The sequence below is a fragment of the Coregonus clupeaformis genome, unplaced genomic scaffold (genome assembly GCF_020615455.1).
Source record: "Coregonus clupeaformis isolate EN_2021a unplaced genomic scaffold, ASM2061545v1 scaf0787, whole genome shotgun sequence".
NCBI lineage: Eukaryota > Metazoa > Chordata > Actinopteri > Salmoniformes > Salmonidae > Coregonus > Coregonus clupeaformis.
The window spans coordinates 215,468-239,730 of record NW_025534242.1 but is presented as its reverse complement, the minus strand read 5'-3'; the positions used below and the strand labels follow the sequence as shown (position 1 = coordinate 239,730).

General features: G+C 43.8%; 1 protein-coding gene across 2 annotated transcripts; it reads right to left on the bottom strand.

The window, feature by feature from the left end:
- Nucleotides 1-3,015: 3,015 nt before the first annotated feature.
- Nucleotides 3,016-23,690, bottom strand: LOC123485664 (zinc finger protein 271-like). Of its 2 annotated transcripts, none has more exons than XM_045216744.1 (3): nucleotides 23,284-23,690; nucleotides 8,704-8,884; nucleotides 3,016-5,207 (listed from the first exon to the last, which is right to left on the bottom strand). In XM_045216744.1, exons 1-3 carry the CDS (start codon nucleotides 23,290-23,292, stop codon nucleotides 3,301-3,303), a joined length of 2,097 nt encoding a protein of 698 aa, XP_045072679.1. In that variant the 5' UTR covers nucleotides 23,293-23,690; the 3' UTR covers nucleotides 3,016-3,300. The 2 variants fall into 2 exon arrangements, with proteins under 2 accessions (XP_045072679.1, XP_045072680.1); XM_045216745.1 differs by having other exon boundaries at nucleotides 8,716-8,884.
- Between the last annotated feature and the right edge of the window lie 573 nt (nucleotides 23,691-24,263).

Below are 24,263 nucleotides of genomic sequence, written 5' to 3'. Positions count from 1 at the left end.
CAGAAAATCACATTGTAGGATTTTTAATGAATTTATTTTGCAAATGATGGTGGAAAATAAGTATTTGGTCACCTACAAACAAGCAAGATTTCTGGCTCTCACAGACCTGTAACTTCTTCTTTAAGAGAGGCTCCTCTGTCCTCCACTCGTTACCTGTATTATGGCACCTGTTTGAACTTGTTATCAGTATAAAAGACACCTGTCCACAACCTCAAACAGTCACCTCCAAACTCCACTATGGCCAAGACCAAAGAGCTGTCAAAGGACACCAGAAACAAAATTGTAGACCTGCACCAGGCTGGGAAGACTGAATCTGCAATAGGTAAGCAGCTTGGTTTGAAGAAATCAACTGTGGGAGCAATTATTAGGAAATGGAAGACATACAAGACCACTGATAATCTCCCTTGATCTGGGGCTCCACGCAAGATCTCACCCCGTGGGGTCAAAATGATCACAAGAACGGTGAGCAAAAATCCCAGAACCACACGGGGGGACCTAGTGAATGACCTGCAGAGAGCTGGGACCAAAGTAACAAAGTCTACCATCAGTAACACACTACGCCGCCAGGGACTCAAATCCTGCAGTGCCAGACGTGTCACCCTGCTTAAGCCAGTACATGTCCAGGCCCGTCTGAAGTTTGCTAGAGTGCATTTGGATGATCCAGAAGAGGATTGGGGAGAGAATGTCATATGGTCAGATGAAACCAAAATAGAACTTTTTTGGTAAAACTCAACTCGATCGTGTTTGGAGGACAAAGAATGCTGAGTTGCATCCAAAGAACACCATACCTACTGTGAAGCATGGGGTGGAAACATCATGCTTTGGGGCTGTTTTTTTCTGCAAAGGGACCAGGACGACTGATCCGTGTAAAGGGAAGAATGAATGGGGCCATGTATCGTGAGATTTTGAGTGAAAACCTCCCTTCCATCAGCAAGGGCATTGAAAATGAAACGTGGCTGGGTCTTTCAGCATGACAATGATCCCAAACACACCGCCGGGCAACGAAGAGTGGCTTCGTAGAAGCATTTCAAGTTCCTGGAGTGGCCTAGCCAGTCTCCAGATCTCAACCCTATAGAAAATCTTTGGAGGGGAGTTGAAAGTCTGTGTTGCCCAGCGACAGCCCCAAAACATCACTGCTCTAGAGGAGATCTGCAAGGAGGAATGGGCCAAAATACCAGCAACAGTGTGTGAAAACCTTGTGAAGACTTACAGAAAACGTTTGACCTGTGTCATTGCCAACAAAGGGTATATAACAAAGTATTGAGAAACTTTTGTTATTGACCAAATACTTATTTTCCACCATAATTTGCAAATAAATTCATAAAAAATCCTACAATGTGATTTTCTGGATTATTTTCCCTCATTCTGTCTGTCATAGTTGACGTGTACCTATGTGGTCCTCTGTAGCTCAGCTGGTAGAGCACGGCGCTTGTAACGCCAAGGTAGTGGGTTCGATCCCCGGGACCACCCATACACAAAAATGTATGCACGCATGACTGTAAGTCGCTTTGGATAAAAGCGTCTGCTAAATGGCATATTATTATTATTATTATGAAAATTACAGGCCTCTCTCATCTTTTTAAGTGGGAGAACATGCACAATTGGTGGCTGACTAAATACTTTTTCCCCCCACTGTATATTAAACCCTATAGTTAACTATATTAAACTAATATACTAATATTAATATTATATTAAATATATTATATTAGTAGTAATAATAAAAATAATAAAAATATAAAGACTTATTTCCTCTGTGCTGCCGACAACGCAGCTTTTAAAGACAATTTCCCTGACGTTTATAATCACATTCAAGGTAAATGCTGCGGAGCTTGGCTTAAGTGTTATTACCTATAAAATAATGCAACTTTGGATTGAATCCCAGTCAGAGTCATCTTGTGTTCAGGTCTTCTGGTGTTCAGGGTGCATCCATAATGGAACCCTATTCCCTACATAGCGCACTAGAGCGAACAAGGTACCATTTGGGACGCAAACAAGATCATCTTCTATTCAGGTCTGGTTGTAGTCTTCTTGGTTCTGGGTTTGTTGACTGTGCTATAGAGCACAGAGGGCTCCTCCTCAGCTTCTTGTGCCTGAGGTCTGTTATGAAAGGAGACGCAACATGTCATCATCAATCTTCACTTCTGGGGTCTCATTTTAAGTAATCATGTAGATGTTAATACGTTTAAAACAAACAACTGCTGGTCTGCATAACAACTAATTTATGCATTTCTAACTGTCAAGCACAAGTACCATCTAATTAAAAAATTATCTAATTAAAAAATTATCTTGAGATGTTGTAATGGCTGGACTTGCTCACTGGATGGCAGCACTGGGGGGTTGAATTTCACAACATCTTACTGGACATCCTCATCCTCTTTCTGGGGTTGAGGCAGTTGGACAGTGGAGTACAGAGGCACTTCCTGGTTATTGGAGCAATAGAGGTGGACATTGGCATAGTGAACATCACCCTGCTCGTCTGTGCTGCAGTGAGGCCATTGTCATACACTGGACTGAGTCTCCCTGGAGAGGAGAAAAGACAGACAATAGAAGCATACATTGGGACTATTCAATTGGTTCCATTGTGCCAGGCAAGATTAATCGAGCACTGATAAAAAGATCTGAAAGAAAACAAACACTTTTTGACCTCAACTCACCTGCCCATTCCCTGCTGTGTCCCTTGTGTCAGATCTGGAGGCTTTCTTCATGTAAAAAAAATAAATAAATGGATGAATGAATCATTGAAAAACAATCAAGTTAATAACAAATCAAAATGATAAAATGAAAGATAAGTCTTAGAAAGATGCTCACCTGAACCACATGAAGCCAGAGAGACAGAGGATGAGAACCACAACTACAATTCCTATAGCTGCATTATTCTGTACTTCTGTCTGTCCCATCAGCTGCACTAAAACCTGGTAAAGGGTTTTACAATAAATATGTATTTTTGGAGAAAACGTCTTCTAGAATAGGTCTCTGATCCATTTACAAAACAGCATATAAATGAAGAGAGAAGCAGATGTTGAATGTAATTTATTTATCTATTGAATACATGAATACACACCTAGTATTGTTGAAACATTATTTTACATTATACAAGGAGTTAATGAAATAAGATACAGCCCTGAATACCCCCACCCCACAACACACACAAACAAACCTCCTACTCCGAGAAGCTTGATACATATCGATCCAGAGCTTTATATTATGCTACACAGGTTACCGTGGTAATCAGACTTAGTAAACACTTAGAGAATGGGAGATAAATCACTCTTTACTATATGTTTTCTATTGAAACTTTATTTAGGGATCAGGAACCTGTGCCGGAGAAGAGAGAGATGCAAGAAAACATGTTTGTGATTTCTGGTGTTTTTTCAATGACCCTGAATGAGCAAAGTTCTTTCCATATAGACAGGAGTAAGGTTTCTCTCCAGTGTGTGAGAGCTGGTGTAAATCAGGCTTCTCTCCTGTGTGTATAAGTTGGTGTGTAGTCAGGTGTGCTGATTGATTGAAGCTCTTCCCACACTGATCACAGCTATAAGGCTTCTCTCCTGTGTGTATGCGTTGGTGTGTAATCAGGGATCCTGAATGATTGAAGTTCTTCCCACACTGCTCACAGCCATAAGGCTTCTCTCCTGTGTGTATGCGTTGGTGTGTAATCAGGGATCCTGAATGATTGAAGCTCTTCCCACACTGCTCACAGCTATAAGGCTTCTCTCCTGTGTGTATGCGATGGTGTGTAATCAGGGCTCCTGATTGATTGAAGCTCATCTGACACTGATCACAGCTATAAGGCTTCTCTCCTGTGTGTAAACGCTGGTGTGTAATCAGGTTTCCTGAATGACTGAAGCTCTTCCCACACTGATTACAGCTATAAGGCTTCTCTCCTGTGTGAATGCGTTGGTGTGTAGTCAGGGCTCCTGATTTGTTGAAGCTCTTGCCACACTGATCACAGCTATAAGGCTTCTCTCCTGTGTGTATGCGTTGGTGTGTAGTCAGGTGTGCTGATTGATTGAAGCTCTTCCCACACTGATCACAGCTATAAGGCTTCTCTCCTGTGTGTATGCGCTGGTGTGTAATCAGGTTTCTTGAATGACTGAAGCTCTTCCCACACTGATCACAGCTATACGGCTTCTCTCCTGTGTGTATGCGTTTGTGTGTAGTCAGGGCTCCTGATAGATTGAAGCTCTTCCCACACTGCTCACAGCTATAAGGCTTCTCTCCTGTGTGTATGCGTTGGTGTGTAATCAGGGATCCTGAATGATTGAAGCTCTTCCCACACTGATCACAGCTATAAGGCTTCTCTCCTGTGTGTATGCGTTGGTGTGTTCTCAGGGCTCCTGATTGATTGAAGCTCTTCCCACACTGATCACAGCAATAAGGCTTCTCTCCTGTGTGTATGCGTTCGTGTGTAGTCAGGGATCCTGAATGATTGAAGCTCTTCCCACACTGATCACAGCTATAAGGTTTATTTTCTGTGTGTGTGAGTTGGTGTGTAGTCAGGTGTCCTGAGTTCCTGAAGCTCTTCCCACACTGATCACAGCTATAAGGCTTCTCTCCTGTGTGTATGCGTTGGTGTATAATCAGGTTTCCTGAATGATGGAAGCTCTTCCCACACTGATCACAGCTATAAGGCTTCTCTCCTGTGTGTATGCGCTGGTGTGTCGTCAGGGATCCTGAACAATTGAAGCTCTTCCCACACTGATCACAGCGATAAGGCTTCTCTCCTGTGTGTATGCGTTGGTGTGTTCTCAGGGCTCCTGATTGATTGAAGCTCTTCCCACACTGATCACAGCTATAAGGCTTCTCTCCTGTGTGTATGCGTTGGTGTCTAGTCAGGTGTGCTGATTGATTGAAGCTCTCCCCACACTGATCACAGCTATAAGGCTTCTCTCCTGTGTGTATGCGTTGGTGTCTAGTCAGGTGTCCTGATTGATTGAAGCTCTCCCCACACTGATCACAGCTATAAGGTTTCTCTCCAGTGTGAATCCGCTCGTGAATCATCAATTCCGTCTGTTTAGAAAAACTCTTCCCACAGCCAGAGCAGCGGTGGGGAGGTTTCTTCCCTATACGTCTCTGCTTGTGTTTAGTGAGACGTTCTGATCTGGAGTGACTCTTCTGGAGAGACGTCTTGTCAGAATCATGTTGTTGTTGAGCCTCCCGAGATGATAAGCCCTTCCCACTGAGAGAGCAATGGTTAGGGCTGTCCCCTGTGAAACAAAGATAATGAATAGCATGGACATCTGAAATCAGGCTACTTGATGGGACTTTGATAAATGCTGAAAATTGCCAATCAAAATAAACGTACTACCACAGCGACCACATTATTTTTGAGAAGCATATTTGTTTCCGAATTCGGACATGTCAACTATTTATAAGATGCATACTTTCACTTTTTCCAAACTCACTGCACTCGTGCTAGCACATGCACAGATTAAATATGCCTACATGAATCTGATTAAGGCGTTTACGTGTCCTAATAATTCTAAAGATTGCTCAGAAAACCAGGTGTTTTTAACAGCGTTGCTTCGATTGTCACCTTAAGCCAATTAAGATAAGCAGAGTAAGGTGTTTACATGACTAATAACATACTCAGCCTACTGCCATAACTAGTTTAAAGTCAAATTATGAGTGTGCATGTAAACATACTCATTGTTGCTTTGACAGTCATTTCTGAAGATTATTATGAATGTGATTAATAATGAATTTACATCTGTCCCTCATTTTAAAGGTCAACCCCGTTACATGAACTGAACTCTCGTTTTAATATGTTGAAATTATTCCTTAAAAAATATGTTTGCAAAATAAACATTGAACATTTAATAGTCAAATCATAGAGTAAAAGCAGGTCAGCTGGTCCTAATCTTTGTCAATTTTATTCTGTTTTGTGGTGGAAAACTGTGCAAGTAAACCCCTTCACCCATACATAGACAATCTAGAAATGTTTTAACAAGTAAAACATTTTTTGAAGATTGCATTCAAAACAACCTTCCATTCCCTCTGTCACAAGCGGTTTTATGGCTGATTTAAAGGACTATTTCACCCATGTAATGCACTGGCTTTGTTGTTTTCAGCAGTCCCCTGTTACGTTCAACCATGTCACTTTATTTGGCACATAGCACTTAGTATAGTAATAGTTTTATTCAATGTCTTGAGATTGGAAAACATGTTTATGAAGTTGAACATGTGCTATTTATGGCCAAATGTTAATTAGGTGAACAACATTTGTATTTCTTTTACCATTTTACACTTTAAAAAATGGGTGGAACGACCCAGATATTTTCATCAATATATACAGTGGGGGGAAAAAAAGTATTTAGTCAGCCACCAATTGTGCAAGTTCTCCCACTTAAAAGATGAGAGGCCTGTAATTTTTTGCAGAAAATCACATTGTAGGATTTTTATGAATTTATTTGCAAATTATGGTGGAAAATAAGTATTTGGTCACCTACAAACAAGCAAGATTTCTGGCTCTCACAGACCTGTAACTTCTTCTTTAAGAGGCTCCTCTGTCCTCCACTCGTTACCTGTATTAATGGCACCTGTTTGAACTTGTTATCAGTATAAAAGACACCTGTCCACAACCTCAAACAGTCACACTCCAAATTCCACTATGGCCAAGACCAAAGAGCTGTCAAAGGACACCAGAAACAAAATTGTAGACCTGCACCAGGCTGGGGAAGACTGAATCTGCAATAGGTAAGCAACTTGGTTTGAAGAAATCCAACTGTTGGAGCAAATATTAGGAAATGGAAGACATACAAGACCACTGATAATCTCCCTCGATCTGGGGCTCCACGCAAGATCTCACCCCGTGGGGTCAAAATGATCACAAGAACGGTGAGCAAAAATCCCAGAACCACACGGGGGGACCTAGTGAATGACCTGCAGAGAGCTGGGACCAAAGTAACAAAGCCTACCATCAGTAACACACTACGCCACCAGGGACTCAAATCCTGCAGTGCCAGACGTGTCCCCCTGCTTAAGCCAGTACATGTCCAGGCCCGTCTGAAGTTTGCTAGAGTGCATTTGGATGATCCAGAAGAGGATTGGGAGAATGTCATATGGTCAGATGAAACCAAAATATAACTTTTTTGGTAAAAACTAAACTCGTCGTGTTTGGAGGACAAAGAATGCTGAGTTGCATCCAAAGAACACCATACCTACTGTGAAGCATGGGGGTGGAAACATCATGCTTTGGGGCTGTTTTTCTGCAAAGGGACCAGGACGACTGATCCGTGTAAAGGAAAGAATGAATGGGACCATGTATCGTGAGATTTTGAGTGAAAACCTCCTTCCATCAGCAAGGGCATTGAAGATGAAACGTGGCTGGGTCTTTCAGCATGACAATGATCCCAAACACACCGCCCGGGCAACGAAGGAGTGGCTTCGTAAGAAGCATTTCAAGGTCCTGGAATGGCCTAGCCAGTCTCCAGATCTCAACCCAATAGAACATCTTTGGAGGGAGTTGAAAGTCCGTGTTGCCCTACGACAGCCCCAAAACATCACTGCTCTAGAGGAGATCTGCATGGAGGAATGGGCCAAAATATCAGCAACAGTGTGTGAAAACCTTGTGAAGACTTACAGAAAACATTTGACCTGTGTCATTGCCAACAAAGGGTATATAACAAAGTATTGAGAAACTTTTGTTATTGACCAAATACTTATTTTCGACCATAATTTGCAAATAAGCTCATAAAAAATCCTACAATGTGATTTTCTGGATTTGTTTTTCTCATTTTGTCTGTCATAGTTGACGTGTACCTATGATGAAAATTACAGGCCTCTCATCTTTTTAAGTGGGAGAACAACACAATCAAATCAAATCAAATTTTATTGGTCACATGCGCCGAATACAACAGGTGCAGACATTACAGTGAAATGCTTCCTTACAGCCCTTAACCAACAGTGCATTTATTTTAAACAAAAAAGTAAGGATAAAACAACAACAAAAAGTGTTGAGAAAAAAGAGCAGAAGTAAAAAATAAAGTGACAGTAGGGAGGCTATATATACAGGGGGGTACCGTTGCAGAGTCAATGTGCGGGGGCACCGGCTAGTTGAGGTAGTTGAGGTAGTATGTACATATGGGTAGAGTTAAAGTGACTATGCATAAATACTTAGCAGAGTAGCAGCAGCGTAAAAGGATGGGGTGGGGGGGCAGTGCAAATAGTCCGGGTAGCCATGATTAGCTGTTCAGGAGTCTTATGGCTTGGGGGTAGAAGCTGTTGAGAAGTCTTTTGGACCTAGACTTGGCACTCCGGTACCACTTGCCGTGCGGTAGCAGAGAGAACAGTCTATGACTAGGGTGGCTGACTAAATACTTTTTTCCCCCACTGTATATTAAACCCTATAATGTAATTAATCAATGAATGACTAAAGCGCATAAAGATGGCAGACTTCTGATATGAAGTCATTGTTTTAGCACTATCCACTGAGTTTTGAAACTACGGTGCGCGACATTGTTCAATGTGGCAATAAATCAACACAATCTACTTTTTCGGTTTTTCAAACTGCTGTTGTCTTGAAGCTAAAATTGGGATCATGTTTACTGTGCTAATGACTAAACCAAAAAAACAGTAAAGGAGAGCAATGTACAATACAGTGAATTTAGCAAAATTAGGAATTTGTGGTAAGTACATGCGGGCCGCCATCTTTATGCACCTCCACTATTGTTACAGAAGCAGACTGTAGTGTAATCTACACACCATGGTTCTTACTTAATGAAATCAAATCTCCATCTTCCTTCTCTTCTCCTCCTCCTCCTCTCTCAGTTCCACTCTGCCCCGGTGTTTTCCTGCAGTCGACCAGACCCTGCAGTAAAGCGGTACCGGGAGGTGTTTGACCTGTGGACTCCTGGAGGGTGGAGGGGAATGGGCTAGCTTTGTCCTGTTGGCCACAATAAACATTAAACAGTTTATCATTAAACCAAATATTTGATTAATTTAGTCTACACCTCTGATTGATTTGGGTGCATCCCTAGAATATCTCATTTTTCCTAAAATGTTCAATCGTTCACTACTTCCCACAAATCTAATAGCATTGGGTTGGTGGAGGCATGGGCTAGTCAGAGTTTCCACCATATTTCTTATACCAGTCATTTCCTTTCAAAACAGAGAGGAAGAGGCGACTTGTGGCTTATTTGATCGAATATAGGTTTCATAATGATTAGGTTGTTATGAGTGTACTGATAAAAGTAGGTCACGTGACATGCTGGAAACTTAACCCCCCCCCAAAAAAAAAAATGTAATTTGAAACCCAACCTTAACCACACACCACAGTTCTAACCTTATGCCTGACCCTAACTTAAAATAAAAAAAGCACATTTTTGTTTTCATGAATTTCTACGATATACATTTTTGACTTTGTGTTTGTGGTAACTAGTGGAAACCGTTGTGCCTGTTGTTCACATGCGTGTCTGCCCTCTCATTGGCTAGAATGGTCCCACCTGATCTTGCCTCCTCCCAACTGCCTTTCATTTTTTAAGACATATATTTCATTGCCGTTACATATTAGAAAGCAATTAATTATTGGAACATGGGTTGTCTCACCCCACAAAAGGGGTTCTACAGAAAAGTTGGGAGCATGAACGTGGACAGAATAAAACCTTTGGATGGGTGGGTGAAAACCAGGCGAGGCAGATGGGATTGTATGGCAGGGACATTAGCCCCACGGTACCTATCCCTGTGAGTCCACCATGGCTACTCCCACCTCCAGTAGTTGATTTACAAGTGTTGGAGAGAGCACGGAACGACAGGGATGGTGTTGATCCATGAGAGTTCTTTAAAAGGTGCCTGGAAACTGTAAAATCAAAAAAAATTGCCCATATATACAGATGGATCAAAAGACCCAAAGACAGGATCAGCCTTTGTTGAACAGAAAAGTGGGGTGGCTGTCAGGAGACGTATTACATTCCATTTCAAGGTCCTGGAGTGGCCTAGCTAGTCTCCAGATCTCAACCCCATAGAAAATCTTTGGAGGGAGTTGAAAGTCTGTGTTGCTAGCGACAGCCCCAAAACATCACTGCTCTAGAGGAGATCTGCATGGAGGAATGGGCCAAAATACCAGCAACAGTGTGTGAAAACCTTGTGAAGACTTACAGAAAACGTTTGACCTGTGTCATTGCCAACAAAGGGTATATAACAAAGTATTGAGAAACTTTTGTTATTGACCAAATACTTATTTTCCACCATAATTTGCAAATAAATTCATAAAAAATCCTACAATGTGATTTTCTGGATTTTTTTTCTCATTTTGTCTGTCATAGTTGACGTGTACCTATGATGAAAATTACAGGCCTCTCTCATCTTTTTAAGTGGGAGAACTTGCACAATTGGTGGCTGACTAAATACTTTTTTCCCCCACTGTATATATTTTAAAGGCCTAGTTTCACCACATTAAAACGAGAGTTCAGTTCATGTAACAGGGTTGTGTTGTGGAAATTCTACCCATTAAGGAGAGATTTTTTTATTTCTTCAAACAATTATACTTTATTTACCAATTAATTACTGCAATAATGGAGCTGGTCGGACATGCACTTCTAAGGTGTACGCCAGAGAGCTGGAATGACACGAGGAGTACAGAAACCTTATATAGGCAAGTCATCTTATGCAAGCATGTACAAAACTTGTGATCTTGGTGTGTGTATGTGCTGGACAATGAGACGAAACTGGGGTGCAGACTAACTGTGAAAAAGGTTGTCAAAACAACAGGAAATCTCCCCAGACATAGTTCCTCAATAGTAGATTAATGGCCCCTTGACCCGAGCAAGAAAGCGTCTTTCGCTGTCTACCTAGATGATGTGGGGCTGGACACCCACACACACACACCAAGTTTGAACCTTTTTCTCAGCAACAGGCCTTAGCCAGGACAACAGCTTTATCATTAGAGCGCAGGATTTAACACTTTGCTCTGGTTTCAGTAGATTGAGAGGAACCGGTTCTTTCCCTTCTGACTAGCAGGAAAGCATAGGTCTCGCCTGTCAGCTCTTGGCTGTGCGCCCAGACATCATGTCCATACTTCCCTAAAACTAGGTTCCTATGCTACACATCCACAGCCACAGAACAGTTAGAAACAGGCCCATACCCCTGCACACACAATCCCATGTCATATGATCTAGTTATATCAATCATCTCAGAATTAAGGCAGAAGCAATTAAGTTTAAAGAAAAAGCATGATAAAGGTTTAACATTCCCATCACAGTTTACCTTTGATACTACGTGTTACATAGGATTTGAGGATGAGGACATTCCATTTATTTATGTCACTGATGTGTGCCAGATAGTCTGGGTGCCAGGAATTCTGGGGGGCCACTGCTGTTAATCTTAGAATGACTACGTGATAGAATGTCCTGACTGGGGTGCAAACTGATACCATCGGGGTTGGGAGTGACACCCAATGATGGTTGGCAACTGTTGGTTAGAACTTGTTTACACTCAAGTATATAAACAGAGATCTCTGGGTCTATCATTCGGACAGCAAGAGGCAACTTACGTCTATCTTGTTGTGTTGAATCTGGTACCATATTATTCAATACCTTGTATCAAATCTCCATCTAAGTGTTTAGTTATATTAATGCATCCTGAATTCCTTAATACCACAGAAACTCATCATATCAACCTTAAAATGAGGGACAGACGTAAATGAATTACTAATAACATTCATAATAATGTTCAGAAATGACTTTGTCAAAGCAACAAAATAACTAGTGCTTTACAATGAGTATGTTTACATACACACTCATAATTGGACATTAAACTGATTATGGCAGTAGGCTGAGTATGGCATTAGTCATGTAAACACCTTACTCTGCTTATCTTAATTGGCTTAAGGTGACAATCCAAGTAACGCAGTTAAAAACACCTGCTTTTCTGAGCAATCTTTAGAATGATTAGGACATGTAAACTCTTTAATCAGAGTTATAGTGGTGTATTTAATCTGTACATGTGCTAGCATTAGCGGCGCAAGCAAACTTATTTTGATCGAGTGCAGTGAGTTCAGAAAAACTGAAAGTATGCAGCTTAGAATGTGACACTCTGGCTCTAGGACTTTTGTATGTGAGCTAGAGTGTATGTTGTTTTGTTGGGGATTTGGGTGTTTTTCTATGTTGGTAGTTCTGTCGGGTGTATTTCTATGTTTGCAGGTCTGTGGGTTGTTTTTCTAGGTGGTTGTATGTTGTAGTCAATGACTCCCAATCGGAGGTAACGAGTGTCAGCTGTCGGCTCGTTATCTCTGATTGGGAGCCATATTTAAACTGTCAGTTTTCACCTTTGTTTTGTGGGTTATTGTTCCAAGTTAAGGTATTGTTCCAGTGTTCTATGTTCTGTCGGTGTCACAGAGGACTTCACGTATCGTCATTTGTTGTTTTCGTGGTTGCTGTATTAAATAAAGTCATCATGTTCACTCGCAACGCTGCGCATTGGTCCGCTCCTTTAGACGATCGTGACAGAATAACCCACCAAAAAAGGACCAAGCAGCGCGTCCAGGAGCAAAGGGTCTGGACATGGGAGGAACTGTTGGACGGTAAAGGGTCCTGGACGTGGGAAGAAATCCTGGACGGCATGGATCGCCGTCCATGGAGCGAAACAGAGGAGAGGCGACGGAGAGAGGAGCAACGGCGTCGGCAGAGCCAACGTCGGAAGGACGAGAGGCAACCCCAAGAAATTTTTTTGGGGGGCACATGGCTTGGGCGACGGAGCAGCAGGAGGCTGCCACAAGGCAGAGTCAGAGGGCTGCCAGGTTAAGGGGGCTGACGGAGGCAGAGAAGGGACGGATTCAGTGGGCTACCAGGTCAAGGGGGCTACTGGGTAAAGCAGGGAAGGAAGGTGTTGAGGCACGGCGTGAGGTACTGGGGTGTGTAACCAGTTCGGTCCGGCCCGTTCCTAGTCCCGAGGGTGCAGCCAGTAGTGTGTGTTCCCCGTGCGGTACGGCCTGTTCCGGTCCCTCGCACTAAGTGTAAGGTGCGCGTCGCCAGCCCGGTTCGGCCTGTTCCTGCCATACGCACCAAGTATGCGGTGCGCGCCGCCAGCTCAGCCCGGCCTGTTCCTACTCCACGCACCAGGGATACGGTGCGCTCGCCAGCCCAGCCCGGCCTGTTCCTACTCCACGCACCAGGGATACGGTGCGCTTCGCCAGCCCAGCCCGGCCTGTTCTACTCCACGCACCAGGGATACGGTGCGCCGCCCAGCCCGGCCCGGCCTGTTCCGGCCACTCGCACCAGGGATACGGTGCGCGTCGCCAGCCCCGCCCGGCCTGTTCCTGCTCTCCGCACTAGGCGTGAGGTGAGTCCCCAGGGTCCAGCATGCCCTGTTCCGGCTCCCCGCACTAGGCGTTATGGGAGTCCCCAGGGTCCAGCATGCCCTGTTCCGACTCCCCGCACTAGCCCTGAGATGCGTGTCCTCAGCCCGGTACCTCCAGTTCCGGCACCACGCATCAGGCCTACGGGTGCGTCCCCAGGGCCAAGCATGCCCTGTTGCTGCTTCCCGCACTAGCCCTGAGATGCGTGTCCTCAGCCCGGTACCTCCAGTTCCGGCACCACGCATCAGGCCTACGGTGCGTCCCCAGGGTCCAGCATGCCCTGTTGCTTCTCCCCGCACTAGCCCTGAGATGCGTGTCCTCAGCCCGGTACCTCCTGTTCCGGCACCATGCACCAGGCCTACGATGCGCCTCAGACGGCCAGAGTCTGCCATCTGCCCAACGGGGCCTGAACTGCCCGTCTGCCCTAAGCCTGCAAAGCCGCCCGTCTGCCATGAGCCATCAGAGCCGTCCGCCAGACCGGAGCCGCTAGAGCCTTCCGTCAGACAGGATCAGCCAGAGCCTTCCGCCAGACAGGATCAGCCAGAGCCTTCTGCCAGACAGGATCAGCCAGAGCCTTCTGCCAGACAGGATCAGCCAGAGCCTTCTGCCAGACAGGATCAGCCAGAGCCTTCTGCCAGACAGGATCAGCCAGAGCCTTCCGCCAGACAGGATCAGCCAGATCCGTCAGTCGGCCATGAGCAGCCAGATCCGTCCAGCCAGCCACGAGCAGCCAGATCCGTCAGCCAGCCATGAGCAGCCAGATCCGTCAGCCAGCCACGAGCAGCCAGATCCGTCAGCCAGCCATGAGCAGCCAGATCCGTCAGCCAGCCATGAGCAGCCAGATCCGTCAGCCAGCCAGTGAGCAGCCAGATCCGTCAGCCAGCCGAGCAGCCAGATCCGTCAGTCAGCCATGAGCAGCCAGATCCGTCAGCCAGCCATGAGCCGTCCAGCCAGGATCCGCCAGAGCCGTCCAGCCGGGATCCGCCAGAGCCGTCCAGCCAGGATCCGCCAGCCAGCCAGGATCCGCCAGAGCCAGCCAGCCAGGATCCGCCATTTAGTCAGGTGCTGCCCCTTAGCTCGGTGTTGCTCCTTATCCTGGTGCTGTCCCTTATCCTGGTGCTGTCCCTTAGCCTGGTACTGCCCCTTAGTCCGGTACTGCCCCTTAGTCCGGTACTGCCCGTAGTCCGGTGCTGCCTCCCTAGTCCGGTGCTGCCCCTTAGCCCGGTGCTGCCCCTTAGTCCGGTACTGCCCGTAGTCCGGTGCGCCCCTTAGTCCGGTGCTGCCCCTTAGCCCGGTGCTGCCCCTTGTTCGGTGCTGCCCCTTATACCGGTGCTGCCCCCTTATCCCGGTGCTGCCCTTAGGCCGATGCTGCCCCTTAGTCCGGTGTTGCCCCTTAGTCCAGGTGGGGTTAGTTGGAGGGTGGTCATTGGGAGGAGGCTACGAAGCAGGTTGTGACTGTGGTGGGGTGGGGATCACGACCGGGGCCAGAGCCGCCACCGTGGACAGACGCCCACCCAGACCCTCCCTAGTCCTGATGTTGGTGCGCCGGAGTTCGCACCTTTAGGGGTACTGTGACACTCTGGCTCTAGGACTTTGTATGTGAGCTAGAGTGTATGTTGTTTTGTTGGGGATTTGGGTGTTTTCTATGTTGGTAGTTCTGTCGGGTGTATTTCTATGTTTGCAGGTCTGTGGGTTGTTGTTCTAGGTGGTTGTATGTTGTAGTCAATGACTCCCAATCGGAGGTAACGAGTGTCAGCTGTCGGCTCGTTATCTCTGATTGGGAGCCATATTTAAACTGTCAGTTTTCACCTTTGTTTTGTGGGTTATTGTTCCAAGTTAAGGTATTGTTCCAGTGTTCTATGTTCTGTCGGTGTCACAGAGGACTTCACGTATCGTCATTTGTTGTTTTCGTGGTTGCTGTATTAAATAAAGTCATCATGTTCACTCGCAACGCTGCGCATTGGTCCGCTCCTTTAGACGATTGTGACATAGAAATAGTTCTCACATACAAACTTTATATGTCCGAATTCTGAATTAAATATGCTTCTCAAAAATAATATGCCATTTAGCAGACGCTTTTATCCAAAGCGACTTACAGTCATGCGTGCATAATTATATATTTTTTGTGTATGGGTTGTCCCGGGGATCAAACCCACTACCTTGCCGTTTCTACCAGCTGAGCTACAGAGGACCAGAGGACTTCAACTGTATATGGAGTTACTAAAAGTAAATAACATAATCATTGACATTACAAATAACATGATCCCTGCGGTAGTACGTTTATTTTGATTGTCAATGTTCTGCATTTATCAAAGTCCCATCAGGTAGCCTGATTTCAGATGTCCATGCTATTCAATATCTTTGTTTCACAGGGGACAGCCCTAACCGTTGCTATCTCAGTGGGAGGGGCTTATCATCTGGGGAGCCTCAACAACAACATGATGCTGACAAGAAAGAGAAGAGTCTCCCCAGATCAGAACACCTCAAGAAACACCAGCAGAGACATATAGGGAAGAAACCTCACCACTGCTGCTTTGACTGTGGGAAGGGATTTGCTAAACAGAAGGAATTGATAATTCACCAGCGGATTCACACTGGAGAGAAACCATACTGCTGCTCTCTGTGTGGGAAGCGTTCCGCTGCACCTAAAACCTTAACTCTCAGAGAATTCATACAGGGGAGAAGCCTTACCCCTGCTTTAATTGTGGGAAGAGCCTCAGTCAATCAGGAGCCCTTACTGCACACCAACGCATACACACAGGAGAGAAGCCTTATAGCTGTGATCAGTGTGGGGAAGAGCTTCAGGAGGTCAGGACACCTGACTACACACCAACTTATACACAGGAGAGAATACTTATAGCTGTGATCAGTGTGGGAAGAGCTTCAGGAAGTCAGGACACCTGACCACACACCAACGTATACCCACAGGTGAGAACCCTTATAGCTGTGTTCAGTGTGGAAATAGTTTTGCTCGAGATTCCACCCTGACAGCACACCAATGCATACACACTGGAGAGAAGACTTATAGCTGTCTATGTGGAAAGAGCTTTGCTCGTTCAGGGTCACTGATAAAACACCAGAAAGCACAAACCTGTATTCTTTCATCTCCCCCTCTCAAGCACCGGTTCCAGATCCCTAAATAAACTTTCAAAAGAAAACATTTTGAAAAGAGTCATCTATCTCCCAACAGTTTACTAAGTCTGATTACCATGGTAACCTGTGTAGCATAATATGCAGCTCTGGATCTATATGTATCAAGCATCTCGGAGTAGGAGTGCTGTGTGTGTGGTGGGGTGGGGGTGTTCAGAGCTGTATCTAATTTCATTAACTCCTATTATCCATTAAATAATTGTATAATGTTTCAATAATACTAGGTGTGTATTCATGTATTCAACAGATCAATAAATTCAATCCATTATCTGCTCAACAACATCTGCTTATCACTTTAGTTATGTTTTTTTAAATCTATAATAATAATACATTTTTTATAAGGATCATAGGCCTCTTGTATAATTAGTTTGGTCCTAAAAGATGTTCACATATTTCTTGTAAATCCCTTCACCAGGTTTTAGTGTAGCTGATGGGACATACGGAAGTACAGAAGCCATAGGACTATTAGTGTGGTCAAATTATGTTGTTGCATTTATTTGTAAATATATTAATTGGGATATCTTTCAACTTTCCTTATTGTATATTAAGTGTGCTCCAAAAGATGTTCACACATTTTTATTGTGAAGCGAAGGATGTGTTGGTTGTTAGGAAGAGGCATCATGGGGGCAGGAAGCCAGCTCTGCCCATCAGTACTTATAGGTCATGTCAACCACAGACCTCACACTCTTCTGTTTTCTCACGACTACTAAGGTCTCCTACCAAACTTCTCTCTCTTCACTCTGGAAATACACTTGATAATATCTTATACCTTACTATTCCACATTTTATTGGTGATTTGTTAGAAGGAACGAATGCTTGCATGTAAATGTCATTGTAAAACATACATCTGGAATGTGGTTTCATGTTGTCTTGTTTTGTTTTACATTGCTGATTGCATATTCATTAGTTGTATTATGTAGAAGAGACCAGGATTTGATATGAATTAATGTATCCATGTGAATCATTTTGTTTTGCATTGTTACTATTGTTATGAGTGGAGATCCCACCTACTGCTACTTTGTAGTTGATTGATGGATTACCTGCCAATCAGATGAGAGCAAAAACTCAACACTATATTTGTTTTGTTCTAGCATGTAATAAGAACATTTAATATATATATTTTTATGTTAATAACATGATACTGAGTTGCAGAAGTCCAGACGGGAGATGAGAAACGCCTGGATTAGGATCTGCTCCGCTTCCTGTGTGAAGTTTGATCGTACTTGTTATGACGAGTTTCTCTGGTATCGAGTACTTCAGGATGTAAGAGAATAGTTGAACACTTTAGATGGAGAGTTTATTTATGTTTATTTGATTGTTACAGTACTGGATTCAATGACAAGCGGTACGGGCGTAGCCTCTTGTCATCTGAATGACTTCCATAGAAAATCCCTCAGTTTATGATGCTCTCCAATCTACTTCTGTCCAACAGTTGCCAACCATTATTGAGTGTCCGACTACAATAGGATCCCCCTACATGGTATCATGTGGCACCCTAGCCAGGCCATTCCATCACGTACTCCTCCTAAGATTAGCAACAGTGGCCCCCAATCTATCTTTGGCACACCGACCTTCTGGCCCCCATCCGTGACCGACACAACACATGGCGTGTCCTTGTCCTCTGTCACTCACATACAGCTCATGATTTTACAGACATTAAGAAATCCTGTATCAAAAGTCGGGCTCCCGAGTGGCGCAGCGATCTAAGGCACTGCATCTCAGTGCTTGAGGTGTCACTACAGACCCCCTGGTTCGATTCCAGGCTGTATCACAACCGGCTGTGATTGGGAGTCCCATAGGGCGGCGCAAAATTGGCCCAGCGTCGTCCGGGTTTGGACGGTGTAGGCCGTCATTGTAAATAAGAATTTGTTCTTAACTGACTTGACTAGTTAAAATAAAAGTTAAAATAAAAATATTAGTACTCTATGGAGCGAGTCACTGTTGAATTAATATTATGATTAGAGGAAGTTTTGTAAAGCTATAAAATTTTTTTTTTTAGATTTTTTTGATATTTATTAAAGTATAGTGTAATTTTAGAGTTTTTAGATTTATTAATTAGCCACACTGCTAACCTTATGCTTGACCCTAACATTAAAATCCAAAAAGCACATTTCTGTTTACATGAATTTCTACGATCTATATTTTTGACTTTGTGGTTGTGGTAACGACTGCCTTCCTTTTTTGAAGACATTTATTTTCATTGCCATTACATATTAAAAGGCAATCGCTGGCAAATAATTATTGGGTTAACTTACAGGAACATGGGGTGTGTCACCCCACAAAAAGGGTTCTACAGAAAAGTTGGGAGCATGAACATGGACAGAATAAAACCTTTGGATGGGTGGGTGATAACCAGGCGAGGCATTTGGGATTGTATGGTAGGGACTTTAGCCCCACGGTACCTATCCCTGTGAGTCCACCATGGCTATTCCCACCTCCAGTAGTTGATTTACAAGTGCTAGAGTGAGTACGGAAAGACAGGGAGGGGGTTGATCCATGCGACTTCTTTAAAAAAACGACTGGAAATGGTAAATCTGTATTTTTTGGACATATATACAGATGGATCAAAAGACCCATGGACAGGTCGGACTGGATCAGCCTTTGTTAAACAGGAAAGTGGGGTGGCTGTCAGGAGACGTATTACATTCTACCTGTCTGTGTACATGGAAGAGCTGATGGCCGTACTGTTGGCCTTGCAGTGGGTGGAGGAAGTCAAGCCAGACAGTAGTTACAGTGGGGAGAACAAGTATTTGATACACTGCCGATTTTGCAGGTTTTCCTACTTACAAAGCATGTAGAGGTCTGTAATTTTTATCATACTGTGAGAGACGGAATCTAAAACAAAAATCCAGAAAATCACATTGTATAATTTTTAAGTAATTAATTTGCATTTTATTGCATGACATAAGTATTTGATCACCTACCAACCAGTAAGAATTCCGGCTCTCACAGACCTGATCTTTAAGAAGCCCTCCTGTTCTCCACTCATTACCTGTATTAACTGCACGTGTTTGAACTTGTTACCTGTATAAAAGACACCTGTCCACACACTCAATCAACCTCTCCACAATGGCCAAGACCAGAGAGCTGTGTAAGGACATCAGGGATAAAATTGTAGACCTGCACAAGGCTGTGATGGGCTACAGGACAATAGGCAAGCAGCTTGGTGAGAAGGCAACAACTGTTGGCGCAATTATTAGAAAATGGAAGAAGTTCAAGATGACGGTCAATCACCCTCGGTCTGGGGCTCCATGCAAGATCTCACCTCGTGGGGCATCAATGATCATGAGGAAGGTGAGGGATCAGCCCAGAACTACACGGCAGGACCTGGTCAATGACCTGAAAAGAGCTGGGACCACAGTCTCAAAGAAAACAATTTGTAACACACTACGCCGTCATGGATTAAAATCCTGCAGCGCACGCAAGGTCCCCCTGCTCAAGCCAGCGCATGTCCAGGCCCGTCTGAAGTTTGCCAATGACCATCTGGATGATCCAGAGGAGGAATGGGAGAAGGTCATGTGGTCTGATGAGACAAAAATATAGCTTTTTGGTCTAAACTCCACTCGCCGTGTTTGGAGGAAGAAGAAGGATGAGTACAACCCCAAGAACACCATCCCAACCGTGAAGCATGGAGGTAGAAACATCATTCTTTGGGGATGCTTTTCTGCAAAGAGGACAGGACGACTGCACCGTATTGAGGGGGAGGATGGATGGGGCCATGTATCGCGAGATCTTGGCCAACAACCTCCTTCCCTCAGTAAGAGCATTGAAGATGGGTCGTGGCTGGGTCTTCCAGCATGACAACGACCCGAAACACACAGCCAGGGCAACTAAGGAGTGGCTCCGTAAGAAGCATCTCAAGGTCCTGGAGTGGCCTAGCCAGTCTCCAGACCTGAACCCAATAGAAAATCTTTGGAGGGAGCTGAAAGTCCGTATTGCCCAGCGACAGCCCCGAAACCTGAAGGATCTGGAGAAGGTCTGTATGGAGGAGTGGGCCAAAATCCCTGCTACAGTGTGTGCAAACCTGGTCAAGACCTACAGGAAACGTATGATCTCTGTAATTGCAAACAAAGGTTTCTGTACCAAATATTAAGTTCTGCTTTTCTGATGTATCAAATACTTACAGTGGGGTAAAAAAGTATTTAGTCAGCCACCAATTGTGCAAGTTCTCCCACTTAAAAAGATGAGAGAGAGCCTGTAATTTTCATCATAGGTACACGTCAACTATGACAGACAAATTGAGAGAAAAAATCCAGAAAATCACATTGTAGGATTTTTAATGAATTTATTTGCAAATGATGGTGGAAAATAAGTATTTGGTCACCTACAAACAAGCAAGATTTCTGGCTCTCACAGACCTGTAACTTCTTCTTTAAGAGGCTCCTCTGTCCTCCACTCGTTACCTGTATTAATGGCACCTGTTTGAACTTGTTATCAGTATAAAAGACACCTGTCCACAACCTCAAACAGTCACACTCCAAACTCCACTATGGCCAAGACCAAAGAGCTGTCAAAGGACACCAGAAACAAAATTGTAGACCTGCACCAGGCTGGGAAGACTGAATCTGCAATAGGTAAATCTGCAATTTGAATCTGCAGTTTTTGTGTTTTTCCTCTCCTTCTGCCCTAATCACAGGTGTCCTGTTGTTTCCTGATTGGTGGTCGTTGGGGTGTCTGCTGATTGCTAAGGTGGACCAATCAGTGAACATTCCTCTGCATTGCACCACCTGTTTCTGGTTTTTTCAATCACACATCCCATTGTTTAAAAAGCCGGTCAGTTGTGTTTGTTAGGAGAGACTATTTCCTTATGTGGTATGGATACTGTGGTGTTTTGTGTACTCACTCATTTGCTGGTTACTCTGTTTGGTAACTTTGTTTCTGGGAAAAGGGGAATTTAAGCAAGTTGCCCTTGGGTGTACATTACCCGTAGGGAAGAAAACTGTCTAAAAACACTAGTTAGACCTGAGCGGACCACCCACTGTATTTTTGTATGATTAGCAGTAGCTTAGCGGTTCTTGAGGCAGGCAAGATCAGTTTAGTTTTTTTTTTACACTATTGTTTCATTTCTTGGGTCCTGCTCAGCCCTTTTTCCCAAACCTTTACCGTGTGTTCAAAAATAAACCTTTTATGTTTGACGGTAGTTTATGGTTGTCGTGTAGTTTTAGTTTTCACTGTTCCATGTCACGCTTCTAATTCGCATGAATTATGTTCACGGGTCTCATGTCCATCCACCCTAGACGTTTAAAGCCACGGGGTTCGTAACAGACCAAATACTTATTTTCCACCATAATTTGCAAATAAATTCATTAAAAAATCTTACAATGTGATTTTCTGGAAAAAAAATTCTCATTTTGTCTGTCATAGTTGACGTGTACCTATGATAAATTACAGGCCTCTCATCTTTTTAAGTGGGAGAACTTGAAAAATTGGTGGCTGACTAAATACTTTTTTCCCCACTGTATGTCATGCAATAAAATGAAAATCAATTACTTAAAAAATCATACAATGTGATTTTCTGGATTTTTAATAAAAATTACAGACCTCTACATACTTTGTAAGTAGGAAAACCTGCCAAATCGTCAGTGTATCAAATACTTGTTCTCCCCACTGTATATGTTCTGACTCATGTACTGTGTTGATAAGCCTGCAATAATTTAGCTCACATAGCAGACAAGGCCTGCTATATGAGGGAATTTAAATTCATGCCCAGATGAGACAGCTGGGTGTCCATATAAGCTTTGCTTGGGTCCCGGCCCATGTGGGGGTGGAAGGGAATGAGGAAGTAGATATGCTAGCTAAACAGGCCCTTAGGAGACAGGAGGTAGAGGTGCCAATGAGCAAGGCAGAGGCTAAGGGAATGATATGGGCAGCGGTGGTGCAGAGATGGCAGGAACAGTGAAACAGTGACACTAAGGGCAGGCATCTATTCATTGTTTACATTTTAGTCATTTAGCAGGCAAATGTTATCTAGAGCGACTTACGGGAGCAATTAGGGTTAAGTTACTCAAAGGCACATTGATAGATTTTTCACCTAGTCGGCTCGGGTTACTGGCCCAACGCCTAAACCGCTAGGCTACCTGCCGCCCCTATTCCAGGTACAGAGTAAAGTTGGGGAGGATGGTAGGAATGGACAGAAGAGAGGAGGCCATCCTTACAAGGCTAAGGGTGGGACACAGCCAGCTGAATAAGTCATTAAATGTGATAGGAAAGCATCCAACAGGAAGGTGTGATTACTGCCAGGAAACAGAGACAGTGGAGCATGTACTGATACAGTGTGGGCAGTATAATAGGGAAAGAGAGAGACTGATCCAGTATGAGGGAGAAGGGGGTACAGGGATTGAGTTTGATGAGCATACTGAGTAGAACATCGTTACATACAGTCTCAAATATTTATATTTTTTAAGAGAAACGGGGATGTCATATAGGATTTAGTTCCTCGATCCCTGTCGCTGGCCCACACTCCAGTACAGTAGGTGGCGTAATGTACCATAACGTTGGATGACAACCGCCAATAAACCCCACAGAAGAAGATGTATTTTCATTGTGAGTGACCACTTCCGAGTATCTGGTCATATAAAGGATAATCAGATTTTCAAATCAGTGGAGGTGAAAACTTTGGGAGGAAGGAGAGATCATTAAGTTCTAGATACAGATTCCTACGCATGATATAGTAGTAGGTTACCTTGCTGAAGGAAAACAAATCCCAAGTTTTACAGTCTTTTTATTTTTTTTGTCCAGCCATTAACACGGAACAGAGGAATGTGGAGGTTCAAATATGATAAAAACTAGGCATAGACATTTTATACAGCAGGCCTATACTGTTAGAAGGAAACCAGACTTACCGGATCCATTGGGGAATCCACATTTTCTTCAGCGTTTTTTCATCAGACATTCTGGCTCACACTGGCCATGCAGTAGCAAAATACACAGCTATCTCGATTTAAGAGCTCATTGCAGAGATATTAGAGAAAGGAGGATCTAGGAATCTCATTCGGCAATGAATGGAGGAACGTATAACGCCTCACCCAGTAGACTGTCGGACATTCGCGTTCACGTTGTCATGTTGGGTCACGCGGGTGCCAAACGAATCGTCACGCAATCCCTTCTCAGAGTCTGGGTATGAGTCTAGAAACCTGCATCTTTTCCTCCACACTAGATAATGTCACGATTCCAAAGCTATACGATATTACAGAGAACAAGTAAATTATCTCACATATCGGAAAATATTTGCAATGACAAACTCGTCTCCTTCTTCTTCTTCTTCAGTGGACATTAATGGTGGTTGGCATCCAATATCTTGCTTTACTGCCCCCAGCTGGACTATAGTATAAATACATGATTCTTTAGGGCCAGGCAGAAATTAACGCAATTACTGTATTTCCCGGGGGATTGCGTCATGCTTTTTCAAATTCAGTCAGGGGGAGAGTTTAGTTTTTTTTTATTCCAGGGAGGGTCATGTAATTTGTAATTGATTAAATGTCAGTATTTGTCACCGTTTTGGAAATTACGTTTTGAATTACCATCTTACAACTCTCTCTCTCTCTCTAATTAAATTCAAGGGGGCTTTATTGGCATGGGAAACATATGTTAACATTGCCAAAGCAAGTGAAATAGATAATTAACTAAAGTGAAATAAACAACAAAAATTAACAGTAAACACTCACAAAAGTTCAAAAAGATTAAAGATATTTCCAAATGTCATATGTATATATACAGTGTTGTAACGATGTGCAAATGGTTAAAGCACAAAAGGGAAAATAAATAAACATAAATATGGGTTCTATATCGTGGAGCTCCGCCCCATAGGGGAGCTCTGCTCCTA

Coding starts and splice junctions, on each gene's coding strand:
- LOC123485664 (XM_045216744.1), bottom strand. Junction 5,208..8,703: donor TTCATTAAGTAAGAACCATG/GTGTGTAGATTA, acceptor TTTGTTTCACAG/GGGACAGCCCTAACCATTGC.